Source organism: Lasioglossum baleicum, chromosome 4 (assembly GCF_051020765.1).
Source record: "Lasioglossum baleicum chromosome 4, iyLasBale1, whole genome shotgun sequence".
NCBI lineage: Eukaryota > Metazoa > Arthropoda > Insecta > Hymenoptera > Halictidae > Lasioglossum > Lasioglossum baleicum.
The window spans coordinates 4,681,740-4,705,523 of NC_134932.1; the positions used below are offsets into that span (position 1 = coordinate 4,681,740).

A 23,784-nucleotide genomic window follows, 5' to 3' on the forward strand; every position below is an offset into this window, starting at 1 on the left:
GTTTTACGAGAGTCCGCGTTAAAAATTGCTCTATAAACACCCTATCTACAGTAATGTCTACATCGGCTGTTAACCTAATCTCGCGCTCGTCGAGTTCTCTCGCAGGCTCGTCTCGGCGTGGCAGGGCGTACGCGTACGCCGAGGCGATCGTAATAAAAAGGAACCGTGTATAATATATAATGGAGCTATCTTCGTAATAACTTGTAGTTACTTCGGCCACGGTAGATCTCGCCGATAATTCCAAAGACAGCCATAAGCCGCGCCACGCTCGGCACCGCGAGAAGGGCAGGACTCTTTCCTTGCTAATTTATTCCCCGGCCGAAGACGTTCGCGGTTTCAAAGAATTCTTTTGAAACGCTCTCTCTCTCTCTCTCTCTCTCTCTCTCGGGGATGTATCGTTTTTCCTCTCCGCGATCCTAATCTCCCGCCGACGATAAAATTGCGGGAGGAGCCGCCGGAGTATGCGTGGAATCCAAATGTCGGAGGTTGCGAATCGTGCGAGTGTCGAAACGCGACTGCCAGCCTCGCGAAGTCTAGTAACTTGAAAAATGAGTAGATAAAGTTTGGTCGTCGAAAATTCAGGTTCGGATTGTCGGGCAACCTGTCTGAACGCCGGCACAAGGTGCGCCCGGTTTCTCCTGGTTACGCAACAGTTAATTACCGTCCGAACTGTCGATTAGCGGCTAGCTGGAAGACTATCCGGTGCGGCGGCACGATGATTTTTTTTTGTTTTCCATTACACGACTGACAAATGAAAGAGCGCGGTATCAATTTCCTAAGCCGACGGTTCATTAAAAGTTAACGATCATCGATCGCGAACGTATTATTAGATTCATTAGAGGTCATTATCCATATTAAATTTTCTTAATTACGCTCGACTGGGCTAATCGGACCAGCGGAGATGACACAGTTCGCACGTTCCGCTCTTCATCTTCGAACCGGAAGGGAAGACCCCTCCAGGATTCTCGATCTTTTGCATACATTATCGGTCATTGGTAGCTTCCGACAATGTTACCGATCTTGCTCTCTCGAGAGAGGCCATTTTTATCCCCGCAGCATTTGTAGTAATTAAATTAATTCCACTGGGAGCCGTTCGGTCGCGGATTACCTGACGAATGATTGATGACCGTTATATTCTCATTACCAGTCGCTACTGTGGGAACATATGTAGGTATAATACACGGAGCCTATGCGGACGGTACGCATGTTCCTTATACATCTCGGGAGTACCGGCATCATTAAGAACAGTTTACTCGGTCTTTCATTAGTCATCGCGGATTTAATACGTCGTTTGATTTCATCCGTCCGAGAGCTGGAACAGACCGTCTTCCTTTCGTTCCTTTTTTAAAGGAGGCCGCGCGCAGAGCCACTCCGCTTCGGCTCCGCGAGACAAATCGTTGAAAACGATCGGAGCTCGGAAACCGTCCTAAACGAGTCCTGGTTAAAGCTTATTAACTCGGAACTGCGGGCCTTTCCACTCAATTCAGATATACAAATTTTTCTAATAATTTTCATGAAAATTTCATTCACTTTACGTCAATCTACGACTATAAAAAAAGTTTATTAAATTGTATTAAATTAATATTAAATTTTATATGATTAATATTATTTGAGTGTATAATCGAGACTTGCGATGAGATTACAGCGAATAGGAGAGACATTTTTCATTTTTGATCGAGATTATGAAAATGTTTTAGGTCCAGTGTTAAAATTTCCGAATTAGATTTCGGCCTCGAGAAATCGAAACGGTGTACTAGTCGGGTCTTGAGTCATCTGGCGCTGCATCCCGTTAATTAGAAATGTGGAATAGCAAGGATATCGATGTTCCGGAGTGCGTCGTGACGCGCATGACATTACGATTTCATTGTTGCGGCCGAAACTACCGGCGGCGCAGTTAGAAGCCCGTCCCCGGTCATGAATAACAAATGCGCGTAACGACGAGTTTCCTGAAAACGAGAACGCTGACATGGGCGTGTCTCGCGTGACGAGTGTCGCTTTTTTGGAAACGACTCGCCGTCTGGTTTCGCAATTCCGTTCCCTTTGCAATACGGGCTGCGATTACGAATTGCTACTCGCCTGCCACCGCAGAAACTCCAGGGACGCGAGGAACATCAGTCAAATAAAATACACGTGCAAGTTCGTTCATTTATTTTTATTTTCGAAGTGAAGAAATGATATGCAATTCTTTTTTTTATTATTGAAGCTCTTCAGACCCATAAGTGGGCCCATTTCGCTTTACAATTTGGTGTTGCAATGTTACAAGGTGAGATATCATTCAAATAGATAACTTACAGTCGGTGTACAAAGTATTCGTACACCTTTTAAAAACGAATAAATTTTTCAAAATTGGACTTAGCAGCTTGAGCTTTTTTGAGACGTCAGAAGGGTTAGTTTACTAGCTAATGTGTAAAGATAATTTTTTTTGTATTTGTTATTGTGGTCGCAATTACGAAGGGGACATTACAGGTACAGATAAAAAATTTTTTAAATCGTGACCTTTACTATTTCCTTCGCAATTGCGACCAATAACAATTAAAGACAGAATTATTTACACATTAGCTAGTAAACTAATCCTTCTAACGTCTGAAAAGAAACCGAATTGGTACGAATACTTTGTACACCGACTGTACAATCTTTGAAATAGGTGTGGATATAAATGCAAGCGTTAATACATATTAGATTCCGCTATAAACATGTCGATATTTAGGGGTAAGTGGTAGCCCATTTTACATAGAGAAAACGAAATGCAATTCTCAATGCTCAAATTAAACTCGTAAACACTGAAATTAAAAATGAAATTACCTAATTTTGGCAAATTTTGTACTCTTTCTTACATTTCTCAAGTCATTTTCTAATTTCTGATGAAAATGGATAGTGAAAGATTGAACTGTTCCTGGAGAACATGGCCGTCGACGCGGGGTGGTTGGGGTTTGTCACTCGATTTGTTAGCTGGAACGTCACAGTTTCATAGAGTTATCTCGCACACACGTATGAAGTTACGTTATTAGCCGTGTATCGTGTTTCACGACGCGATACCGTTCGTTTTGCTCTACGAGAGGCGGCGGATCGAGGGCGGAGGGAGGCAGGTTTTCATTGTCGATATATGCTCGAGCATTCCCACGTTTCGTCAAGACATTACCTGGAAACAATCGCTCTCGGTGGTCGAACCAGCGCCGCTGTAAATCTGATCTTCCGTCCGTACTGTTCTGTAAATCCGATACAGACACGACTCCTCCGACTCCGAAGTACCTAGAATACAAAATGGCTGCTTCGCGCTGTCGCTGTCAATCGTGCCGTTTGTTCCGGAGCACTCCATCTTACTTTATGCTTGACAGTTTACATCGCTCACCTCGTTGTTCCGCGAATAATTAACTTATCGCGAACCGAACACGTTTCAATCTTGTCCGGTAGCAATCTACTTCACGCAACTAGTCTACTTCTCAAATATTTTTACACGACCCACGGTTTGTCAGTCGTTAAAAATGACTGTTATGTAAGATATACAATTTCCAGACACACATGAAATTTCGTAAAATTGTTTCACTTGTAACATTTTTAATGAAATTATTCTACTCGTGAAAAATGAGGATAAGAAACTGTGTTGCTTCTGTCGTCCAAGCCACTTAAAAAATGATTTAATTTCGTTCGCAACAAAATTGATGTTGAAGAATCACTTCCAACTTTGCGCAGATATTTCTCCGTAAAAACAAAGTTGGAAGGGGAGACTGCAGCTGTAGGATACTGAATAATTGGTTGTTTGCGCACTCCGTGTCCAGACAAGACAAAGTTGCGTCCGGAGCAAACAGCACTCCAGCGACGTTCTACAAAAATCGAATTCAACTTTGTATTCGATGTCGCTCTCGCGTGCTGCCTGCCCATAAATCTTCTCAAACGGAGGGAAATGCGCAAGTAATTAAACGCGACAGGCCAACACCGACGATGATCGTATAATTATCCGAGTCGCAAAAACGTAACGAAGACAAATTATCGTTGCGAATCCAGCGCCATGTGAAGTTACAGTTTCTTTAAATTATTGCGCCCGTAAACTCATCTCGCATTCTGCTGCGAGCATACATTCCTCAAAGTCGGGCGCTCATGCTTCTCGAAAAAAGGAACGTGTCCCTCTCGAAACGTTTCAATTTGTCTGCCGAACGAAGCGAGAAGCAGACCTGAGAAATGTTTTATCGTTTTTGAAGTGAGTTTCTCGGAATTGAAAACTTAGTTTGTAAATAAAAGCTTTATGTACTGTTCAATTCTTCAGGTGTGATAAACTGAATGAAGTCCGTGATGTAAGACATCAATTTTCTGTAAGGCAATTGTAAATACAAGAAACAAATGCCCGTTTCACTCGCTCCTCAAAATGCGAATTAGAAATGTGCAATGAAGATCTTAATCTTCACACGCTTAAAGCTTTACTTTTCGGATACATTATTAGCAGACAGCGGATTTTATGCATTTATGACAAAAATGAGTAGGTGTAATTCAAAACAGTGAAAACATTAGAAGAATTTTTGTTATATTGTTTTCGACCTATTAAACATGTGTATTAAGAAAGAAAATAAATTGCTATTTCGCTCGAGTTTGTTGCAAATTGGGTAGAAAATTTTTATTTTGCATAAAGATCCGCTGCCTAATTATTAGTAAACCAATTATTAGTAAAATCAAGAAATTGTATTATATTTGTCACATTTCAAAAGACGATTTCAAAAGTGAAGTACTATTGTAGGAAGAGAAAATGTTTGAGTTTTCGATAGAATCTGTGTATCCTTCTGCACTATGCGAACTCCAGAGCCGTGAATTTTTAGCAAACATGTGTAGTCCATGTACAATCGATCATGCTAAAGGAACATGACATCTTGCACGATGTCCGAGCGGCTATAATCCGTTATCCTCGGACATTGATCACCGTCGGTGTGTTTCGGTAATGAAAATCGATGTCGTCGCATGTTCATCATCGGTTATGAATGTTATCGATCGTCGTGCCGATCGAAGGAACTGGATAGCATCAACAGTGTAGACAAGTGGGCAGCTCTCGGGTCACTCTGATCTCGTGGGAACTGGTCGTGATTAGTCCACGTCAATAGCAACGCTAGTTATGCTAATTGCGCGAGAGCAGTTCGGGCCCAGCTACCAGCCTCGAACGCTGCCATGCTAGAGATAAGCTAGGTACGAAGGTAGTACCTTTGGCTATCGATTTATCGGGGCTCACTCCCTCCGAGGGATTTCAGATCGGCAGCGCGATCATGCGATTTAGATAGCTCCCTCTGCAACGCGTGAATTCCGTTTCTGGACTGCGGTCTCTTGTCCTGCGAAATTCTGCAACCTCGGATTCTCATCCCCTCAGCTATTTGCACTTGGAGACTTTTCACAAGTCGCCGACTACCAACTTCAAGTTATTTATTCATTGTTTGTAGAAATATTTCGTTACTGTATTTGAGTGGAATTTTATAAGAACTTTGTGAAACAAGAATTTCAAAACTTGGATTCATTTAAAAAATTGTTTCCTTTACTTATCAATGCTTAATTTAGTAAGTTGTGTCAGATTATAGCATAGTGAAGAGGACGGACACTTTTCTACCTTCCAACTTGCTCTGTTTGTATTTTCGCGAAACTTTTCAGAGACTTTACTATGACATTAGGAAAATGGGGGTCCAGGAAAGCGTGTGTTTCAGAATGCTGCGGTAAGTAGCGTGAGCATGTATACGTGTGTGCAGATGAGTGTGTTCTTGAGACCAACCAGTGCGTTATGAGAGCGACGTGCGCTGAGTATAGCGAGCTGAGAGTGCATCAAGAGAGTTTCTCGAGAGGAACATTGAGGGATCGTATAAGTAGCCTAACGAAAACCATAAGGAGAAAAGCTAAAAACTATTTTGTTGGAGAGCTAGCTGTTAAATTTCCCTCGATGCACAGTTTATAATATCTCGTTAACATACACATGTTACTAGTAATATTAACATGTTGCTGCTAATATTAAACACTATTTTACTTCAATATGCGCAATGTCATAAGAAACACATTACACACCCGAGACATCTTTATGTCCCACAGGGTTAAAGTCTTAAGTGATTATAAGGATGGAGCGTTGCATTAGAATCCTTCGTGCAATTATTTATAGAGGGAAAATCTGGGAAAAGACAGAAAAGACGAATATTTCCTGCAATTAACACTAAATCTACCGAGCTTTAAAAGTAACTGGCACATGTGCCTTAATAAAAATGACAAGACTGATTTTATTTAGACTTCGTGCAGCTCCTATTGTAAAATGTGCTCCACTAAAGATATCTACACAATCATTCCTTATGAAATTATTTTTATTACATCAATAATCGTAAAATAAAAAATCTGGAGCCGGTGATTTTGATCGGTGACGGTAGGTTAATGTAATTAAATTTGACAATGCTGCGGGTCTCGTTGTGAAGATCTCGAGGGTTGCAGCGGGAGAGTGCGCTGTGCGCGGAGGACGCGTGATCGATGCACCGGATTAACGGTTGCATAAATTGTTGGTTGCAGGCGGCGGGACCGCCGGTGCAGCTGGAACCAGTGGACCTGTCCGTGAAAACTCCAGTGGTGTTGCAGGTGCCTCGGTACAGTCCAGCAGCTATAATTACCGCCGCTGCTAGAAGAATCCCTTCACCTTCGACAACGCCCACGCCGCCGCCACTCTCCATTTCAACCGGTGAGTAAAATTTAACGATGCAACCGCACGACTTTAACGATTCCAATCCTTTTTCCGACAACGTCGTTGGAGACCGGCGAGCGCGAATACCATCGGAAAAATTGACTCCGCAAATTTCTATTTCCGAAAGGTTAAAAGCGTGTAAATCATGCTACACGCTATATTAATGACGACGAGATTCTCTCATCCGACACATGCTTCACCAGAACTATCCAGCTTGTGTTACTCAGATAACGTTTCATGCTTTATAATCGACCGGTCGGGATCCTCGGACGTTCACTTTCACAGATAGCTATTCGCGAATGGTGTTACCCGCTGCGAGATTATCATCCCGCTAAAGAGCTATATGCAAGAAAGTAGCATCTCTGCAACCTTGTGTTTCGTCGCGGCCTGTCATTAGCAGTCCGCCGTTAGTCAGCGGGTAGAACAATTATTTCTACATCGCGATTCCCTAATCATACACCCGCTTTATACGACAATTAACGGATATTAACGTTGCGGCAATGTTGCACAAGCAGGCGGCGCTCTGTCATTCCGCTAACAAAGTGACAATCCTGCATTCCGAAGTATTCTTTTCCTGTTCTCAATCGTTTCTATCTTGTACTACTTCCTTTATTTTCGATATTTCGAGATGAGTGAAATAGAACGCACGTTCATGTCCTATTAGTGGCTGGTGTCACTGGAAACAGTTTAAACTCGTGAACACGTGAAAGCGTGATCAGAGTGAAGGTGCAATAATAATCATTCAATTACCATAGTGAAATATCGTTGATCGCGTGGACGATCTCTAGCTGCTTCTAACGCCCGATCGCAATAATCCGGCGCGTTCTAGAGGCGCGCTTAAAATTCCACCGTCCGCGAGCCCGTAGAATTCTACATTATGAACCTAAGTCGAAGGCGACCGCCTATCGGCTATTGCTATTGCTATACCTAAGCATTGGTGCACGCGCGTATCCGTCCTGTTGTATACAGGTGCGTTCGCGGCCGCATGCGGCTCGAAAGTGGCCGGTCTCGCTCGCTTATGGTTAAACCACGGCGGAGATCACCGCCGATTGCGTTTGCTTTATGGGTTAATTATGTTCGGAGTTTTTCTGCATACCGTTCGCGGACGAGCCCACCGACCCCGGCCATTCTATGGAAAACCGACTGCGTGTGCGTCGCAACGAATGCGTTTTACGGACCAGCCAAGGCTAGTCGATAGGTTGCGGCCTTGCCTCGTGGAACGCTACCGATTAGCCGCTCGATCGGCCACGGATAAATGTCACCGAACCGCCCCGAGGACGCCAACGCCCCCTTTCGATACCTCGTTTGCCCCTGGCGAAAGTTATATGCGATCCGGAGCCCCTGTTCCCACCCTTGGAACTTTCTCTGCTCGTTTTTTCTCCATTTTTCTTGTCTGTGAAAAAAATTATTACGGAAGACAGAATAAACCGTCGACAGATTGAATCATATAAAATGATGCTCCACGGTGCGTTTTACAAGAGAGAGAGGACTCTGTTAAATATAGAAAAGCAATAACACGAAAATCCCCGCCGCGAAGTGCAACATCGGAGACCGCTGAAACGTTTATTACAAGAACTGGTAATTCCTGATGGTTCCTATCTTAACACTCCCGGTTCTTTCTTGAAAGCGGCGAGGATCGGCAAATAAAATAACGATAAACCTTCGACACGAGGCGGTGAATCACTTTCTACTTAAAAGTGCAGCGAGCATGCCCGTTAACAATGCCCGGGGAACGAGGGAGAGACGGGAAAAATTCGATGCGGCGCGTTTCGAAGAGGCGCGTTTCGCCCGAACTATAGTGATCAGCCGTGACGGCGGACTGCGTCAGCGGACGCGGACACGTTTAAGAGGCCTTAATGGCCACGGGAGAGAACTACCAGTTTCGTAGCGGCCCGGGTAAAAAGTCGTTTCTCGCGTAAAGTACCAGCGGAACACGGACCCGTTCTCGCTCGTGAAATCGTTTTGGTCGTGGGGCACGAGCCACGCCCCTTTTTTACTGTCGGAATCACGACCGGGCGGAAAAAAGCCGTCGAAAAGTGGAGGGGGGCTCCAGAAGGACGCACAGTGGTACAAAATCATCGGAACGCGGGAAAAAGTGGAACTTTTAACTTCGTTCAGATCAATTTAGCCCTTTCAGGACGGGTATCTAATTAACACTTACTATGTAGCTTGTTATTTATTTATTTAGGTTACCATTAGGTTGCTCTGTCAAATTGACGAGTTCTAATATTTCTGGGGAATTATTCAACAAGTTTATTGTATATTGCGTTTTACACTCCTAATTCACCCGTTCGCGAGTCAATTTCACCTTTCTGTAAATCAATTTTCACCCTTTTGCAAATCAAATTCAGCCTTTTGCAAATTAATTTCACCCATTATGAATATTATATATTTATTTAGACAAGCGTGAACGGTGTCATTACTGCGAGGGAAGACTCAATACTCTTCAATAAATATGTACTTTCATTTCTAAAATTTATTAATCAGAAAATGATTACAATGAATATGCATATTAGATGATTGCATATGTTCGTGCCCGATTTTCATAGATGTCCACCATTCATAGATGATGTTCTTTTCTAAGTGTAGAAAAGAATGTTGACTGTATAATTTCATTTTTCTGATTGTAGAAAAGAATGGTGACTATTTAATTGATTAATGAAGCTGTACTCTTTAAAATTTAAGCATTAAATTTTATTTTCAAATCGGGTACAAACTTATGTATGCTATCATCTAATATCTATACAGTTTTCGCACATTACAAAGTTAATGAATTGGTAATTACTTTTAAATAAGTATTTGATTTACATCTTTGCAATAAATATAATTTTGAATTTCTTAACAATTATTTTACATTTGATCTGATTTTTTTACAAAAACTTACTCAAATATACTTTATTTGTAAAAGGTTGAATTTGAAATTGATTTACAGAAATGTAAAATTAATTTGAAAGAGGGTGAAATAGATTTACAGAAAGGTGAAATTGACTTGCAGAAGTAAACTTGAAAAGAAACAACTTTTGTATGTATGTTATTTGGTATGTGTAACAGCAATGTTAATAAAAAAAATGCGTTTCCTTTTTATTTCGAGGCTGCATTTTTCTATTGCGGCCCTCGAATTAATTTATAATACTTATTGAGGCCCTTGCTGCTAAAAGAGTTTGACATACCTGGTGTATAGCATAAAAAAAGAATGGCTGAAAATTTCAAATAGTCAGTTTTAGTGGTCCGTAAAGCTAGTGTTAAGGTGGGTACATAAAAATCTCTTGCGGCTCAAGAAGAAGGGGGGGGGGGCAAGACAGAGGGAGACGTTAAGAGGGGACCGTCGAGCAGCGTGCCGGCCAGCATTTGGACCCGCATTCACTTCCATTTCTGGATTAATGACCACGCACACCTGCGCAAACCAGAGTCCGAATGCGATTGGGGTCGCAACCCGTAGTCCTTGCCCGGGGCATCGTTGTCGTATAGTCACCGGGACTCGTCGCGAAGTCCTGCTCGTCGCCGCGGACATTTTTCTGCTGCGAATCGGCCCGGCGAATTGGCAATTTGCCAGCCGGAGGACAGACGAGCGTCTTCGACAGCTATACAAGCCTCTATAACCCCCCGTTATTGGATCCAACCGGCGATGAATGGCGCGCAGAACGCTGCCATCCGATACAGATTTTCAGCGTTTCGGTATTGACCGGATATTGGGACGCGTTATGCCGGTTTACGGGCCAAACGGAAATCGACTGCCATACGCTGCGGACAACGCTGGCGAATTGGCTACCAGGCTACTTCACCTCGGCGACTCGAATGGAATATCTCCGACGATTTTTCCTGGCGTCAGGGAAGATTGCATCGAGAAATTTCCACTGGGGATTCATTGTGTGGACTTGGTTTACAAAATGTCGGCTCCACGGCCGAATTTTCAGACACCTTTTTCCAAGTTGATTTTCGAAGATTTTAATGAACTTCATATTTTCATAACGACTCAAAGCAACTCATTAAACACCAACCACCAACAGAAAACATTTGTGGACTTCGTTTACAAAATGTCGGCTCTATGGCCGAATTTTCAGACACCTTTTTCCAAGCTGATTTTCGAAAATTTTGTTGAAATTAATATTTCTATAACGACTTAAAGCAACTCATTAGACACCAACCACCAACAGAAAACACTAAATACGTCCACGTTATAACCACATCGGTTTCCAGCGTTTTTAACAAGAATAATGGTCGGTGCTCGGTACCTTTTTCGCGAGTTCAAAGCGCCCTTCGCCGAAAGTGTGTCTCGCAGCGGGAAAGGGGGGAAAATCCATCGGTTTTCCGATAAAAGTCAGCCCCTGGGATCTCCGTGGCGCTATTGTCTCCGAGTCAGAAGCTGTCAGCGATATCCGGCGGCGATCTAATAGAGGCAGATATTGAACAACGACTTTGAACGTCCAGCCTCCCCTTTCCAGAGAGGCGAGGCCTTGTATAACGGCTCGTGTCCGTTTCCTCGCGCGTTCATAAATCGCCGGTTGGTGGCTATCGGAAAATTCCGATCGTGCGTGGATACCATATACGCGTGCAAAAGCCTCGGAGAGTCGATCTACCGGCTGACTTTGGACAGGAGTTGCACAGTTGGATACGTTCGGGATGTCCGGAGGCCTGTTGACGCAACGAAAAATCGAACACCTTGAGAAAAGAACGTTCCGACGCTGCGACAGCTCCGAATTCCATTAATTTTCATCGTACCGTTACGCTGCTGCGATTTAAACAACGTTGCTGCAATATAGTGGTCTAGCGAGAGTCTACAAGTCGCCACGCGACACGGTTTTAGGAGAAAAATGTTTATAAAAATGTTAAATGAATGTAGGCTTTCACAATAAATAAGAATTGTGTGTTTCTCGTAGAAAATGATTACCGACGCAGAAGTTGTAACCGTTTCTCTGTGAAGTAGACAGGAAAAGGTGTTAAGAACAAGTTACAGAGTCCGTAAAGCTCGTGATTGAAAGTGGCGAGCGAGGGTGCAAAGTTTAGTCGCTTCGAGTGATTTTATGAATGAGTAATGCGGTGAAAGTAGTATAGAAAGTGTACTAGAGAAAAAAGTCAACGTTAGCGATGAAGATGAGCTTCCGTAGTCGAGATCGGTTATCTCAAACAGATTTTCAGCGGCGTCCGGTCGAAGCTAACGCTAATCGACGGACACGTTCTGACAAATGATCGAATAAGTTTATACAAAATACTTCCTCGTCTGTTCTCTATTTTTTTTTCGCATGGGAAATTGCTTCACGTCCGCTTTCAGTATCGCAGCCACACCCTGTATATTAATATCGCGTTAACTGCACGTAGGAAGTTACTAACGAGGTTACTAACACAGAGATCTGCATTAAACGTGCCGAGAAACGCTAAAGACCACTTCGTAGAATGCACAAACAAGATGTTTGTTGATAATCGGCGTAGAGGTTCGCATTGCTCGTAGCAATTAATTTTTATTCGTTGCGGTTGCGTTTAGAATCGTTTTAACGAATACACGCGTGAATATTTAATCGCGAGTTGCTGTTAAATACATTAATAACGAATTAGCAGCGCAGAAAATGGAAAAAAACTCGCCGGATTTAAACATGTTCAGATTCTATTGGAAATAAATTCTGCTTGAAAGTTTGTAACCACTTGAGGACAAATTAATTTTCAGGACAAAATGGCACGTTTTCGGGCAAGGTCGACGACCATAACAATGCCGGCTTTCCGGGAGCAGCGCCGACCTTCGGCAAAAAATTTCTAATTTCACTCCGATTGTTTATGCGCGATGTATTACGAGGCGGGATCACTTTCGCGCGTTTGCCCCCTCGGACGACCACTACTTATTGAGACCAGTGACGTCACTTCTAGACCCGTGGGACGAGCGAACGCGTGACAAGTTTCCTTTATTCAGCGGCGTTCGCGTCTCGAAAAAGGGAGTCAAAGCCCCGTCCCCCCCGCCCCTCGATGAAAGCCGCGAGGCGTAACAACGACCCGGCCACGCTAATGTGGTCGTCAAGTTTTACGAGATTGTACGGCCAACACGCTAGAAAGTCAACAGTTAATGACTCGGCCATCAGCCAGCGCGGGGAAAAAATCCCCATAAATGCCCCCCTCTCCCCACAGCCCCTTCCCTTCCCTTTAGCTCTGTGGCTCTTTAGAATCCGACGTCCTTAATTGCTCTTTTTCGTGCTACGATTTCGCTTCGCGCGGGGACGATAAAGCTCGTAACGATCACGGGAAGGTGAGTTTCCATCGAAGCCGGAGAAAAACCTCGTGAACCGGCGCGATTCAATTAGGGGGTTTCGGCGGTTACGTTGCCATGAGCTCTCGAGGTGATTGATCGCTTCCTATCCACGAAAACCGCGGCTTCTAGCCGACATTTGTTCCGACGGCGTCGTGGACACCGGCAGTTCTCACGAGCCCACCTGTCGAGATAAACTCATTCTTTTCCTTCCTTTTATTTAGTATTCTTTGTTTTTTGGTGCTTCAGCCGTCTATTTGATTCACTGACCACGTTGATTAATTTCAGATGTTTCTTAACCCTTTGCACTCGGAGCTATTTATCTGGAAAATTAAACATCTCTTCCGATCTGGAATATTTCCATTCCGTATGATTTTTGAAATTTTATGCATGTGAAATTGGTATAATACCTCATACAATACCTAAATGTTTAGTAATTGATTAAATACTGATATATTTAATAATGGAAACAATTTTTTGAACAATGGAATTGTTCAAGTTGTAATAATCCCAAAAGCGATTCAATCCAGCAGAATTTCAGCGGTTTCGTTCCGCAAAGTGATTTATTACTTCCTGCTCACAAAAATGAGACTTCTAATTCGCGTTTTTTTTAAAATTCAGCACAGTCACAATACGCGATCCCACGAGTCCATACCGTGTCGCAACGTGATCCCAAAAAGCGGAATACTTTCGTTCTCGAATTCGCTGAATTCGCTCCTCCGTTTCGAAACGGTGTGTCTTCGACCGATTTACCTTCGCTCGCCTCGATTCTTCTTGTGCTCGCGATGTGGAAAGATCTTGTATAGATCAAGGTCCTTAGACGGCGTTATCTATTGTCTGCATGCGATATAAAGTTGCTGATTTTATCCATAGCGAAAAGTAAATATTTGACTCATGGTCACAGAGGTTATTCACTTCGAATATAATTCTGCAAACAGATATCTCATTTGATTCATCAATGTACGGTATTTTATTAGCTCGCTTTCTTGTCTGTTTGTCTGTCTGTTTTCGATAAAACAGCCGGAAATGACAGGTCCGGCTCTACAGGAACAACGATTCCCACTAATATTCGGACACTTAAAAACACCATAACTTTTCTAATATTGGAATATACGACTTGAAGTTTTTGGAGAAGTTGGAACAATTGGTTTGCTCCACAACGTGACAAAAATATTCGAAGAAAACTGCAAGTTGTCGGAATTGCAGAGAAACTACTGAAAGTTGTATCATCCTGTTTTATGTGGGCTTATATGGAAAATTTAGGAAACACGTTTCGTGGATCTGTATCAATTAAACATTTTCGGCCTCCAACTGCAGTACTTCTGAGGATTCTTACAAGTTTCACTGCCCAATTTCTATGAAACTTTCACAGTGCATATAATTGACACAGATCTACAAAACGCATTTGTTAAAATTTCAATATAGGTCCGCATAAAAAAGTTGTAAAATGCAACTTTTAGTATTTTCTCTACAATTCCGACCAAATGCAATTTTTGAAAAATTTCTTTCCACATCCTGTAGTAAAGTAATTTCTCTAGGTTCCCAAAAAAGTTCAAATCGCATAGTCCAATATTAACAAAGCTATCGTTTTTTTTAGAGCATCCGAGTATTAGTGGGAGTCATTGTATTTGCTCACCGGTGTACGCACGCGCGCCTGAACTTGAAGAGACGTTGAACGAACTGTACAAGCTTACCGCCAACAATGGTACAATTTCACGGCAATTAATATTATTAGCGTAATTACGGGGCGTAGTCGCGGAAGATGCCTGTATTGTCTACGCCCGGTGAATAATTAAAGAAAACACCGTCACTCTCTCTCTGGAACCAAAACGATTCTCCGAGTTTGTCGCGTTCGCTTTATTCATTAAAGAACGGCGTACACACAGTTTGGTAATTTTTAATGACGCTTTAAAATAGGCATTCGAGTGGCAAGGGTTAAAACACTCCACATTCAGTAGCATGCAAACAGAATTTTTGGAGAAAATGCTTGAGAATTAGTCTAGTTTAACGAAAATATTTTTGGAACTCGCTTGTTCCGACCGACTTTATGGAAATTCCCGGAGAAAGTAGCCGTCAACTCGCCAGACAGACGAGCTTTTCTTGTAATTCACATCCGGGAACGGAACGTAGGCGCTTCTGTCTTCTCCTTGCTCATTTTCTCCTTCCTCCAGCTCGTCTCCTCTGCTTCGTGTTCATTTTTTCTCTCCCCCGCGAGTTTTAACGGAGAGAAGATGACGGATAGCGTACCGTTTGTTGGGAGTCGGCCTAAGCCGACGCTCCCAGAGTTTGATTGTCTTTGATTAATTACTCGCGGCTGTTTCTCGGCCGGCGGAAGCCGACGGGTAGCAATCTAGATAATGCGTAACCGTATTAACGGTCCGGCGTAATCTTTTTGTCTTTAAAGAGAGAACGACGGAATCACCGACGCTCGGCGACCTTTTAGGCTGAGAAACTATTTTGCGACGGACGTGCCGCTCAAACGCGACGTAAACGGTGCTTGTTAATTCTCGTATGCGCTAAAATCGCGTTTCGTTCCCCTAAGACACGCGTCAGCGATCCAACATGTCCACATAACGAGAATATAACAAAAACATGTATTAAAAATCTCGAATCTCGCAGAAGCGAATTGATTGAGGACAGTTTTATTTACTGTGTGTTTATTATGCTGTTATTGGAAAATTCAATCGAATGTGACTACGAGACAGACAAAGATTTTCTCGAAAGGAAAATGGACATTTTAAGAATTATATTATCCGGTAACGCTCTAAAAATTGCGTTACGTTTGCGAATAAATTGCCGAGACAATGAAATAACTTGTCGTAGCGTTTCCCAGCGGTCGTTGCAGGTCGCCCATTATTGTCCGGAGTGGATTGGATGATAAAATTCGAGTGCGTTACACCGGGGAATCGGATAGATCGTGTCCAGTAGAGAAAATGCAGTTCTCGGAGTCGTCCTACGCGCTCCTTGACAACCGGTCGCGCAGATAACAGAGAACCGCGCGACAGCTTCTTGCAACCGATCGGCAGTAGTTAAACAAACAGGTGAAACACGTGCAAACCGTCTAGTCGCAGCGTGACGCTGTTGTTGCCCCAGCAAATAATGGCTTGTTATCATAGCTTTTCCTTATCGCGAACAGTGGAGCCAGCGCGGTGGCGTGTACCGCGAGCATCGAGATAAATCGTTGGCGAATGGTAAAACGATTATCGGTGACTGAGGGCCCGATCCGATGATAAAATCTTGTAGTAGCGGCCCGGCCGGGATTTGTAGATGTCAGAGACAATCAGTTTGTCTAAATGGGGCCCGTGATGTGGCGTCATTTCTCATCAACGCAACGGCTCCCTTGCGCAACTACGGTTTCCTTCATGCACCGTGGACAAACGGGACCTGTTCCGCGCGAAAATTTATCTGTCCACGCCCACGGTGGAAAACGCATATCCAACGATCGATGCTTTAATATTTAACGTTCGATTTACGGGCGTCGATCGCGTATTTATTGGAGCAACTCTGGAGATCCATATTGCACGAGTCGATGGAGAGAGAGAGAGCAGCTAAATGTGTCTGTTGGAATTCGAGATAAAAGAAAATGGGCGAAATGATTTGTCCTGTATTTTCAATTTCAATGAGTTGTATTAGTCCAGTCAACGAAAAGTTGTAGAGGGAAATGGAAGGAACACAATTTTGAAGTCTCCACCAAAAGTCCCCACTCCTCAATTTCTCAATTTCAACTTCAAATTTTCAGTTTCAACATCAATTTCTCAAATTCAACTTCAATTTTTCAATTTCAACTTCAAATGCACGTAGAATGTCCCCCTTTTCGGGTTTTCGCTTATATCTCGGAAACTATGCGAGATAGCAAAAAACTGAATAGAATCAATCTTATGGCACGTTTTGTCAGCTTTAATTTTGTATAGAATGATCTTGTCGCTAGGACACATTATTTCCTAGATATAAGCGGAAAACCGAAAATGGGGACCTTCTCTACGTGCCCCCCTGTACACACCTCCTAGGAGTAGGGACTTTTAGTATGTTTACTTCCTAACTAGTCCAAACAAAGTCCCAAAGTTAAAAATTGTGTTCCTTCCATTTCCCTCTACACATATTTGCCAAACAGTGAAGAAATTTTAACAATAAAGTGAAAGACGTTAATATTCCAAGATTCTCCAACAAAAATCCGTAGTTAACACTTGCAATTCTCTTGCCTCTAATTCCCGTAATTCCTCGGAACGATAAAGCTAGCTTTCAAGGCACGCATAAAAGCGACACGAAAAGATAACGAAACACATCCAGACGGGGATCGGATGAGAAAAACCGAACCTCTTTTTCTGGGATGTATGCTATCTGCCAGGTGTTGTTATCAATGCACGTCGCAGCGATTTTCGCAAAGTCCCACTTGGGGAAAAAGTCGAGCGTATTCAGAAGTGTCGCGGTTTTATTAGCGACAATTAAGGCGGCGTTAATGGGGCCTTATCGTGGCCCAGGGAGCACACCGCGGCCATGTATCGTCGATCGAGATAAATCCTCGGCTGAATGGCAAAACGATAATAGAGAGAAAGACAGACGGGGAGAGGGAGTGGGAGAGACTCGGAGGTAAGACGAGTAGCAATAGGCGGTGGTCATATCGCGCTCGAAGCATTTCACGATAGGATCTTAGATTCTTCGAGGGGTACGCGTATATATACGCGAGAGCATACAACGGGCCGATTCAGTGTTCCACGAACACACCGATTATCGCCGCTCTCCTTCTCTCTCCCCCTTTCTTTCTATCCGCCGGCAATAGTTCGAATCAGACCGGCCGTAAGTGATTGTGCAGACCCGAGCTGCGGCCCTCGCGCGTCGACACTGTCAGCAGATAACTCGGATAAAGGCCTCCCCCACCTTATTCTCTCTTTCTTATTCTGGGTTCTTTCTTCATCCTGCCAATTGTCCGACTTCGATTTCACTCTTCGACACATATTTGCTCTGCCAACTTCCGGCAGATATCGTTGAGATCGAGTAGACCTTCTTCTTCGTCGTTTCCTAACAGACTTTTAGGTTTCTGGTTGTTTTTTCGTGTGCTGCTGTTGTGTTCTGGTAACTAGTATTTTATTTGTATATGCAGCAGAGTTGTGCTAATTCAATTACATTGTATTTCAATTATATAGTACTTCAACTACGTCGTAACTGAATTACATAATTCAAACCTTTCAACCATATAATTGAAATACAGCTCTCCAAATTACTGCCCAGAACTTTGAAGAAGTGTGATATTATATTTTTATGTTTCTCTTTCATATACTTGTTTGCTGTCTATGCGGCGTAGTTTCGATTCCTCGTCCTCCTTCATGATACGTAAAGCTATTTTATAATTGTACTGCAATTGCAATTACGAATTACATTGTAATTTCATTGAATGAAGATCTGAATTATAAATTACAATATGACTGAATTACAATGTAATTCGATTACCTTGTAATCATAATTCTGGGAGTAATTCAATTGTAATTCTGCACAACTCTGATATGCAGTAGTCAAAGACAGTCGGGCGAGATGTGTATGTACTTCGATAACCTACATACACATCTAACTCCACAGATACTCCCATAAAAATGTTTGCACAAAGCTGCACATCCGACGATCAGTTACGAAGTGTACTAGGATCAACCATAAAGCTTGGAGCGTCGTAAGAAACCAAGGAAGAAAATGGTTAGAAGAAGACTAATACCCGGGCCCAAAACGATCCATTGGTGCAGAGGATTTTCCGGTGATATCGACCGTTAAGTTGATGATAGAATGCCTGCGGATCGCGGAAATCATTTCAGTCCGAATATCAGTTTCTTGCGAGCGCCTGTAGCACACGTCGACATTACATCGGCAATAACTCTGATCCACGGAAGCAATGAAACGGATTCATCTGCACTCTCAATTGATTTCCGTCGTTTTCTTCTGTCGCCTGTGTATACGCGATACACGAAGAAGTTCTTTAATTGGTCCGCGATACTTTATTGGCGAGCTAATGCGAACAATTTCATCGGATAAAAACCAGGCCATCAATGGACTTTCGTAACGTCTACAAACATTAGCAACACGTGAGCTGCCTGTTAAAAAAAGAGTTTTATTGTACCCATTGAGGCCAGTTTCTCTTACAAACTAGAAGAAAATCCTAATTATAAATCAATATTAAAACCGCCCATTAAATTTCGATAATAATACGTAACTCGAATGAAATTGATGGACTAATCGATGGATGGATCTAAATCTAATAATCCTTTTCAGCTTGCAACTCATTGTTGACGATGCCTAGGAGCTTCGAACATATTCGATAATTGGCCACAGACACGACCGAGTAATCCAATTGATTTTTCGGCTCGATATCGAACCGAAAACACCTGTTATCTCCCCTTTTTTCTTATATTCTCCCTCCGATAATATCAAGCTCACCTTGACTCCTTTAAATGGGACTCGAACTTTTTTACCTCGTGGTTTGATTGTACGCGAGATACGCCTCCGAGGGAGTACGGGTCTGTCGATGCGAGTAGATGATGACATGATCACATTTGTTTTCTCCTGGTGGTCGACAAAAAGCGCATTACCGCCGGTGTGTGTCCAAGCTATTATTAGCCTTATGAACTCAATTTCATCGTGCCCGGCAAGATTATCATTAAATCGAACATGTATACACACCGCGGACTCTAATAAATGTAATGCTTCGAATTACCTGCAACAATAAGTAATGGGGAACGTGTCGGGCTCGTGATACTCGCCCATCAGCTTCTAAAATCTGCGAGCGACGCGCGAAAATTATGCCCGCGGTCTCTAGGTCTTTCTTAAATTCAAGCTGCATCGATCGAAACAAGGCCAGTTGCAGTTTACAACAAAATTCTCAAGTTTTAAAGACCGAATCTGAATTTTATGACAAAAATATATGCATATTTTTAGCAAGATCATTAAATGAAAAAGGTAAGAAACTTATCTCTTCGGCTTCTGTTTCTATCAATCGATGCAAATGTGAGTATATAAGCTTAACAAGATCATTAGAATATGGAACAAAGTTCTATCTAGTTTCGCATGTAAAGATTCGCAGTCTATTAATATACGATCCACTGGTTCCTCGTGCGAAGAGTCTCCAAAATGAATAAAAGTCCGTCGGAGGTGAAAAGACTGTCAAAAAGATGAAGGGAGAGAGAGAGAGAGAGAGAGAGAGAGAGAGAGAGAGCGCGTCGAGAGAGAAGAGCTTCTTAGCCAGGGCAGAGCGTGAGGCGAATCTTTAAGTCGTTTTACGCTTTTACATAACGCCAACGTTCCGTTGCGCCACGTTTTCGTCCTCGTCACGGTGTAAACGGTCGGTACCGTTCCTTCTTCGTGTCCAACCTCCTCCTCCACCTCCTCCTCTTCATCCTCTTGCCCCGTACCCTTCCTCGAGCACCGTCGTCGAGTCTTTTCGAGTGCCTAAACCCGCCGACTTGTGTAAGCCGCGGTGGAAACGCGCCTTCTCCTAAGAATCTCCGCGACTCTTGTTTCCTGAACCTAATTACGTCGCCTCCGCTCCGTGGAATTATTCGGAGACCTTCGGCGAAACAAAAAATGGGAAATGCCCTTTGGATCCACGAGGTTCAAACGCGGCCTGACCTTGAGAGCTTCTTCTCCTATGATGAACCCATTACGGACGCGATATTATTATTATTATTTTTATTATATACGGACCGAGGTCCTTTTATACAAATGTTTACAGTCGTGTACAGTAGAACTGATGAAAACACCTAAAATTTACATAAAAAGGGACAAGCGCGAAACTAAACAAATATAGGTACAATATTAACAAATAATCTTGCGTAATTTTCTTTTGAATTCCTGTAACGTGCCATTAAAAAAATCAATATTATTATTAGACTGCGGATCTTTATGCAAAATAAAAATTGTCTGCAATTGATAGCAAGAAAGGGAAACCAAATTGTGGATGTTATTTATTCCCTTAATGATTTTAATCGAGGAGAAATCATATATTAACATGTTCAATTTTTCAAATTTTTCAAATATTTCTAATACTTTCGGTATTTTAAATGACACCTACTTATTTTTATCATAAATGAATAAAATCCACAGTCTAGCAATTAGCTTGAAAGTCCTTGCTAGGATCTGCTCGATTAACCGCGTACATTGCGTGCCTTGGTGGATTCTCAACTGTGAACTTGAAAAATGCAACATTGATCGTTCAATCACACGAATCTATCGCCACAAAAATTTTAGCCTAATGAAGACAGAACCCAGCAGCCCGGTAGCGACACACTTTCAATGAAATTACGCAGGATTGAACTGTCAGAAGAACTACGGACGAATCGATTATTGGCACAGAGAGATTGATACCCGTGGCAAAAATGATGATATAACCTGTATCGAGCACACCGTCGAAATCCTTGACGTGCCCCCGGATCTAGAAAGGCTCCTCTCGATTGATTAGTCTAGACGCTTCGAGGGAAAGGAACGAAAAGGATCTTCGAAAACTGTCTAATCGGACAATCTACTGTGCGCATCTTCCACCCGGAACCATTTAACCATCAGTTTTTCTATCGCTCTCTGTATACATACAATAGCTCCAACGGTTCCCTTGACATTATGTCCCCCCATCGTATACTTTAAAGCCCGCCTCTGCTCACTCTATTAGAGAATCGATGGTCGGCTGACATTTCGAGGATCGAACGCCGGTCGCCAAGATCGTTGATCTTTCCAGACCAGATCAGGTGTATAGTCGATTTATTTGTGCACTGCGATCGATGCTGCGTCCTTGAATCGATTGCACCGTTGACTCTCTTTGTTTGCGGAGACGGGAAACTGGGACGGTGCGCCGCGTACCCTCGGTGTTTTTTCAGTCATGGACGATCTGGATAGATTTTTAGAGGAATAAACAAGAACATATATTTATTTCGAAGGATTAGCATACGGAAAAGTGATCCTGCGATCCAGTGATGGACGATCTGGATAGATGGGAACCAGGAATAAATTTTTAGAGAAACAAACAACAACATATATTTATTTCGAAGGATTAGCATACGGAAGAGTGATCCTGCGATCCAGGTGACAAAACTGTGGAAAATCGAATCCAGGAAGTATGGTCGTCGCGAAGTCACTTCTCTCTTCCGGGCGGCTCGCACGGTATGATCGATACCCAGCGTCATGCACGCACGTTACCGGTAATTAAGCACGTATACTAATCGGCCGCGTTAAGGTATGTACGTACAGTCCATCTAAGTGGGGTGCTCCTCTCCGACATGGCGGGGGCGTGAGAAGTGCCTTAGCCCTGTGACCTTCGTGGCCTCCAGGGTACCCCGGTACTACTCCTCCGTAGGTACTCGACGTAGCCACGTCGTGCACGCCTGGTAGAGGGGAGAGAGGAGAGGCGAAGATAGAGAGAAAGAGCGAGAGAGAGAGACCAAGGCAGTCGGTCTACACGCGGTCTTCTCGGTTCGTCCGGTCGAACCGTTCAACCTGATCAAATTTTGACACGTTCGACGTTTCGCTCGATCCCTCGACCTCCTGATTCGAAGATCGACAGGTTATAGTTCGCCCGTGGGAACGAGTCATTGATTTACTTTGTCTCTATACAGATACCGATCGACACAGAGATTGATGGATGATGAACCGGCTTTTGGAAGAATGAGAGATTAACTGTCCCGGCCTGCTCTCTGTTAACCTGTAAGTGGATCAAGGTTCACGCAGATTCTTGAATGAAGGAGGCTGGCCACCTTGGGTTACTCGCTGGATCTAGGCATCTCCCTGTTGAGCTGTGCTGTATTGTCATCGAACAATGAAAATGTCTTGCAATTAATGCGAACGTCAATGTCTACTTCAACGATATGGGAGAATTAGACTTCTCGGTCCAGTATGAAATGCGTGTTCAGGGTTTGGAGAAAATAATAGAAACAGTTCTCATAAATCATGTTAATTGAGGCTCTCTATACACGTTGATATATCGAGTGTATATAGCTGTAAACTTCTATACGCTGACCAATGTCTCTTAACTGATACGAAACAATTGGACAGGCCTTCAAGACCGATCTGGAGTTAGCATACTCGATGAATCTAATCTTCTGTCAGTCGAGACATGGCACCCGTATATGGAGGCCGACGTCTGTCCTACTGATACGGAACAATTGAACCCTTTGTCATGCACCTGGAATTTGCGTATTTGATGCATCTAGTCCTACAGTCTGTCCACTGGAACGTAGTAGTTTTACGGTGACAAATGTCCATCTAAATAATGTGAAACAATTGGATAAGCGTTCGTTCTGCATCTGGAGTTTTCGAGCCTGATAAATTTCGTCCTCTGGCAATCGAATCGTAGAGGACCGTATACGTCTATTCTACCAACGTCTACCTCAGAAACCCATGCGTAGCAATTCAGCATTTGCAATGCACCAGAAATTTGCGTATTTGACTAATCCACTTCTCCAGTCTGTCAATTGCAACGCAGTAGTTGTATATGCCGGCAAAAGTCTACCCAACTGATGTGTGCACAATTGAATAGACCTTCTGTGTTCCAACTGGAGCTTTCGAGCTTGACGAGTTAAATTATCTTTTAATCCCAAATTAGTCTTGCTACAATGTCTGTTCTACTGATGTAGAACAATTGGGCATTTGCCATCTACCAAAAATTTGCGTAGTTCATGAATATAGTCCTTGATTAGCTGAAATGCGGTAGCCGTAAGTTACCTCCCCAATCGATGGGGAACAATCAGCCGGCAGGTCCCACAGGGTAGGGTAGCCTAAACGTCGAAGAATGACCACGGTTTCCCTGAGCCCCCTTCCGGAGTCTTCTTCCCAGCCTTGTCCCCCGTTTCTCATCCACTACGTCGACCCACTCGCATCTCTCATCCGTCTCTCCCGTTGGTCCACGGCGTCCGCG

The 23,784-nt window shown here is 43.2% G+C and overlaps 1 protein-coding gene across 1 annotated transcript in view; it reads left to right on the plus strand.

The window, feature by feature from the left end:
* Nucleotides 1-23,784, plus strand: part of LOC143208072 (uncharacterized) — a 417,089-nt gene that overhangs the window by 171,084 nt on the left and 222,221 nt on the right. Inside the window, exon 4 of the mRNA XM_076422141.1 lies at nt 6,511-6,676. Coding sequence (XP_076278256.1) covers nt 6,511-6,676 — 166 coding nt within the window. The remainder of the gene's footprint in view (nt 1-6,510; nt 6,677-23,784) is intronic.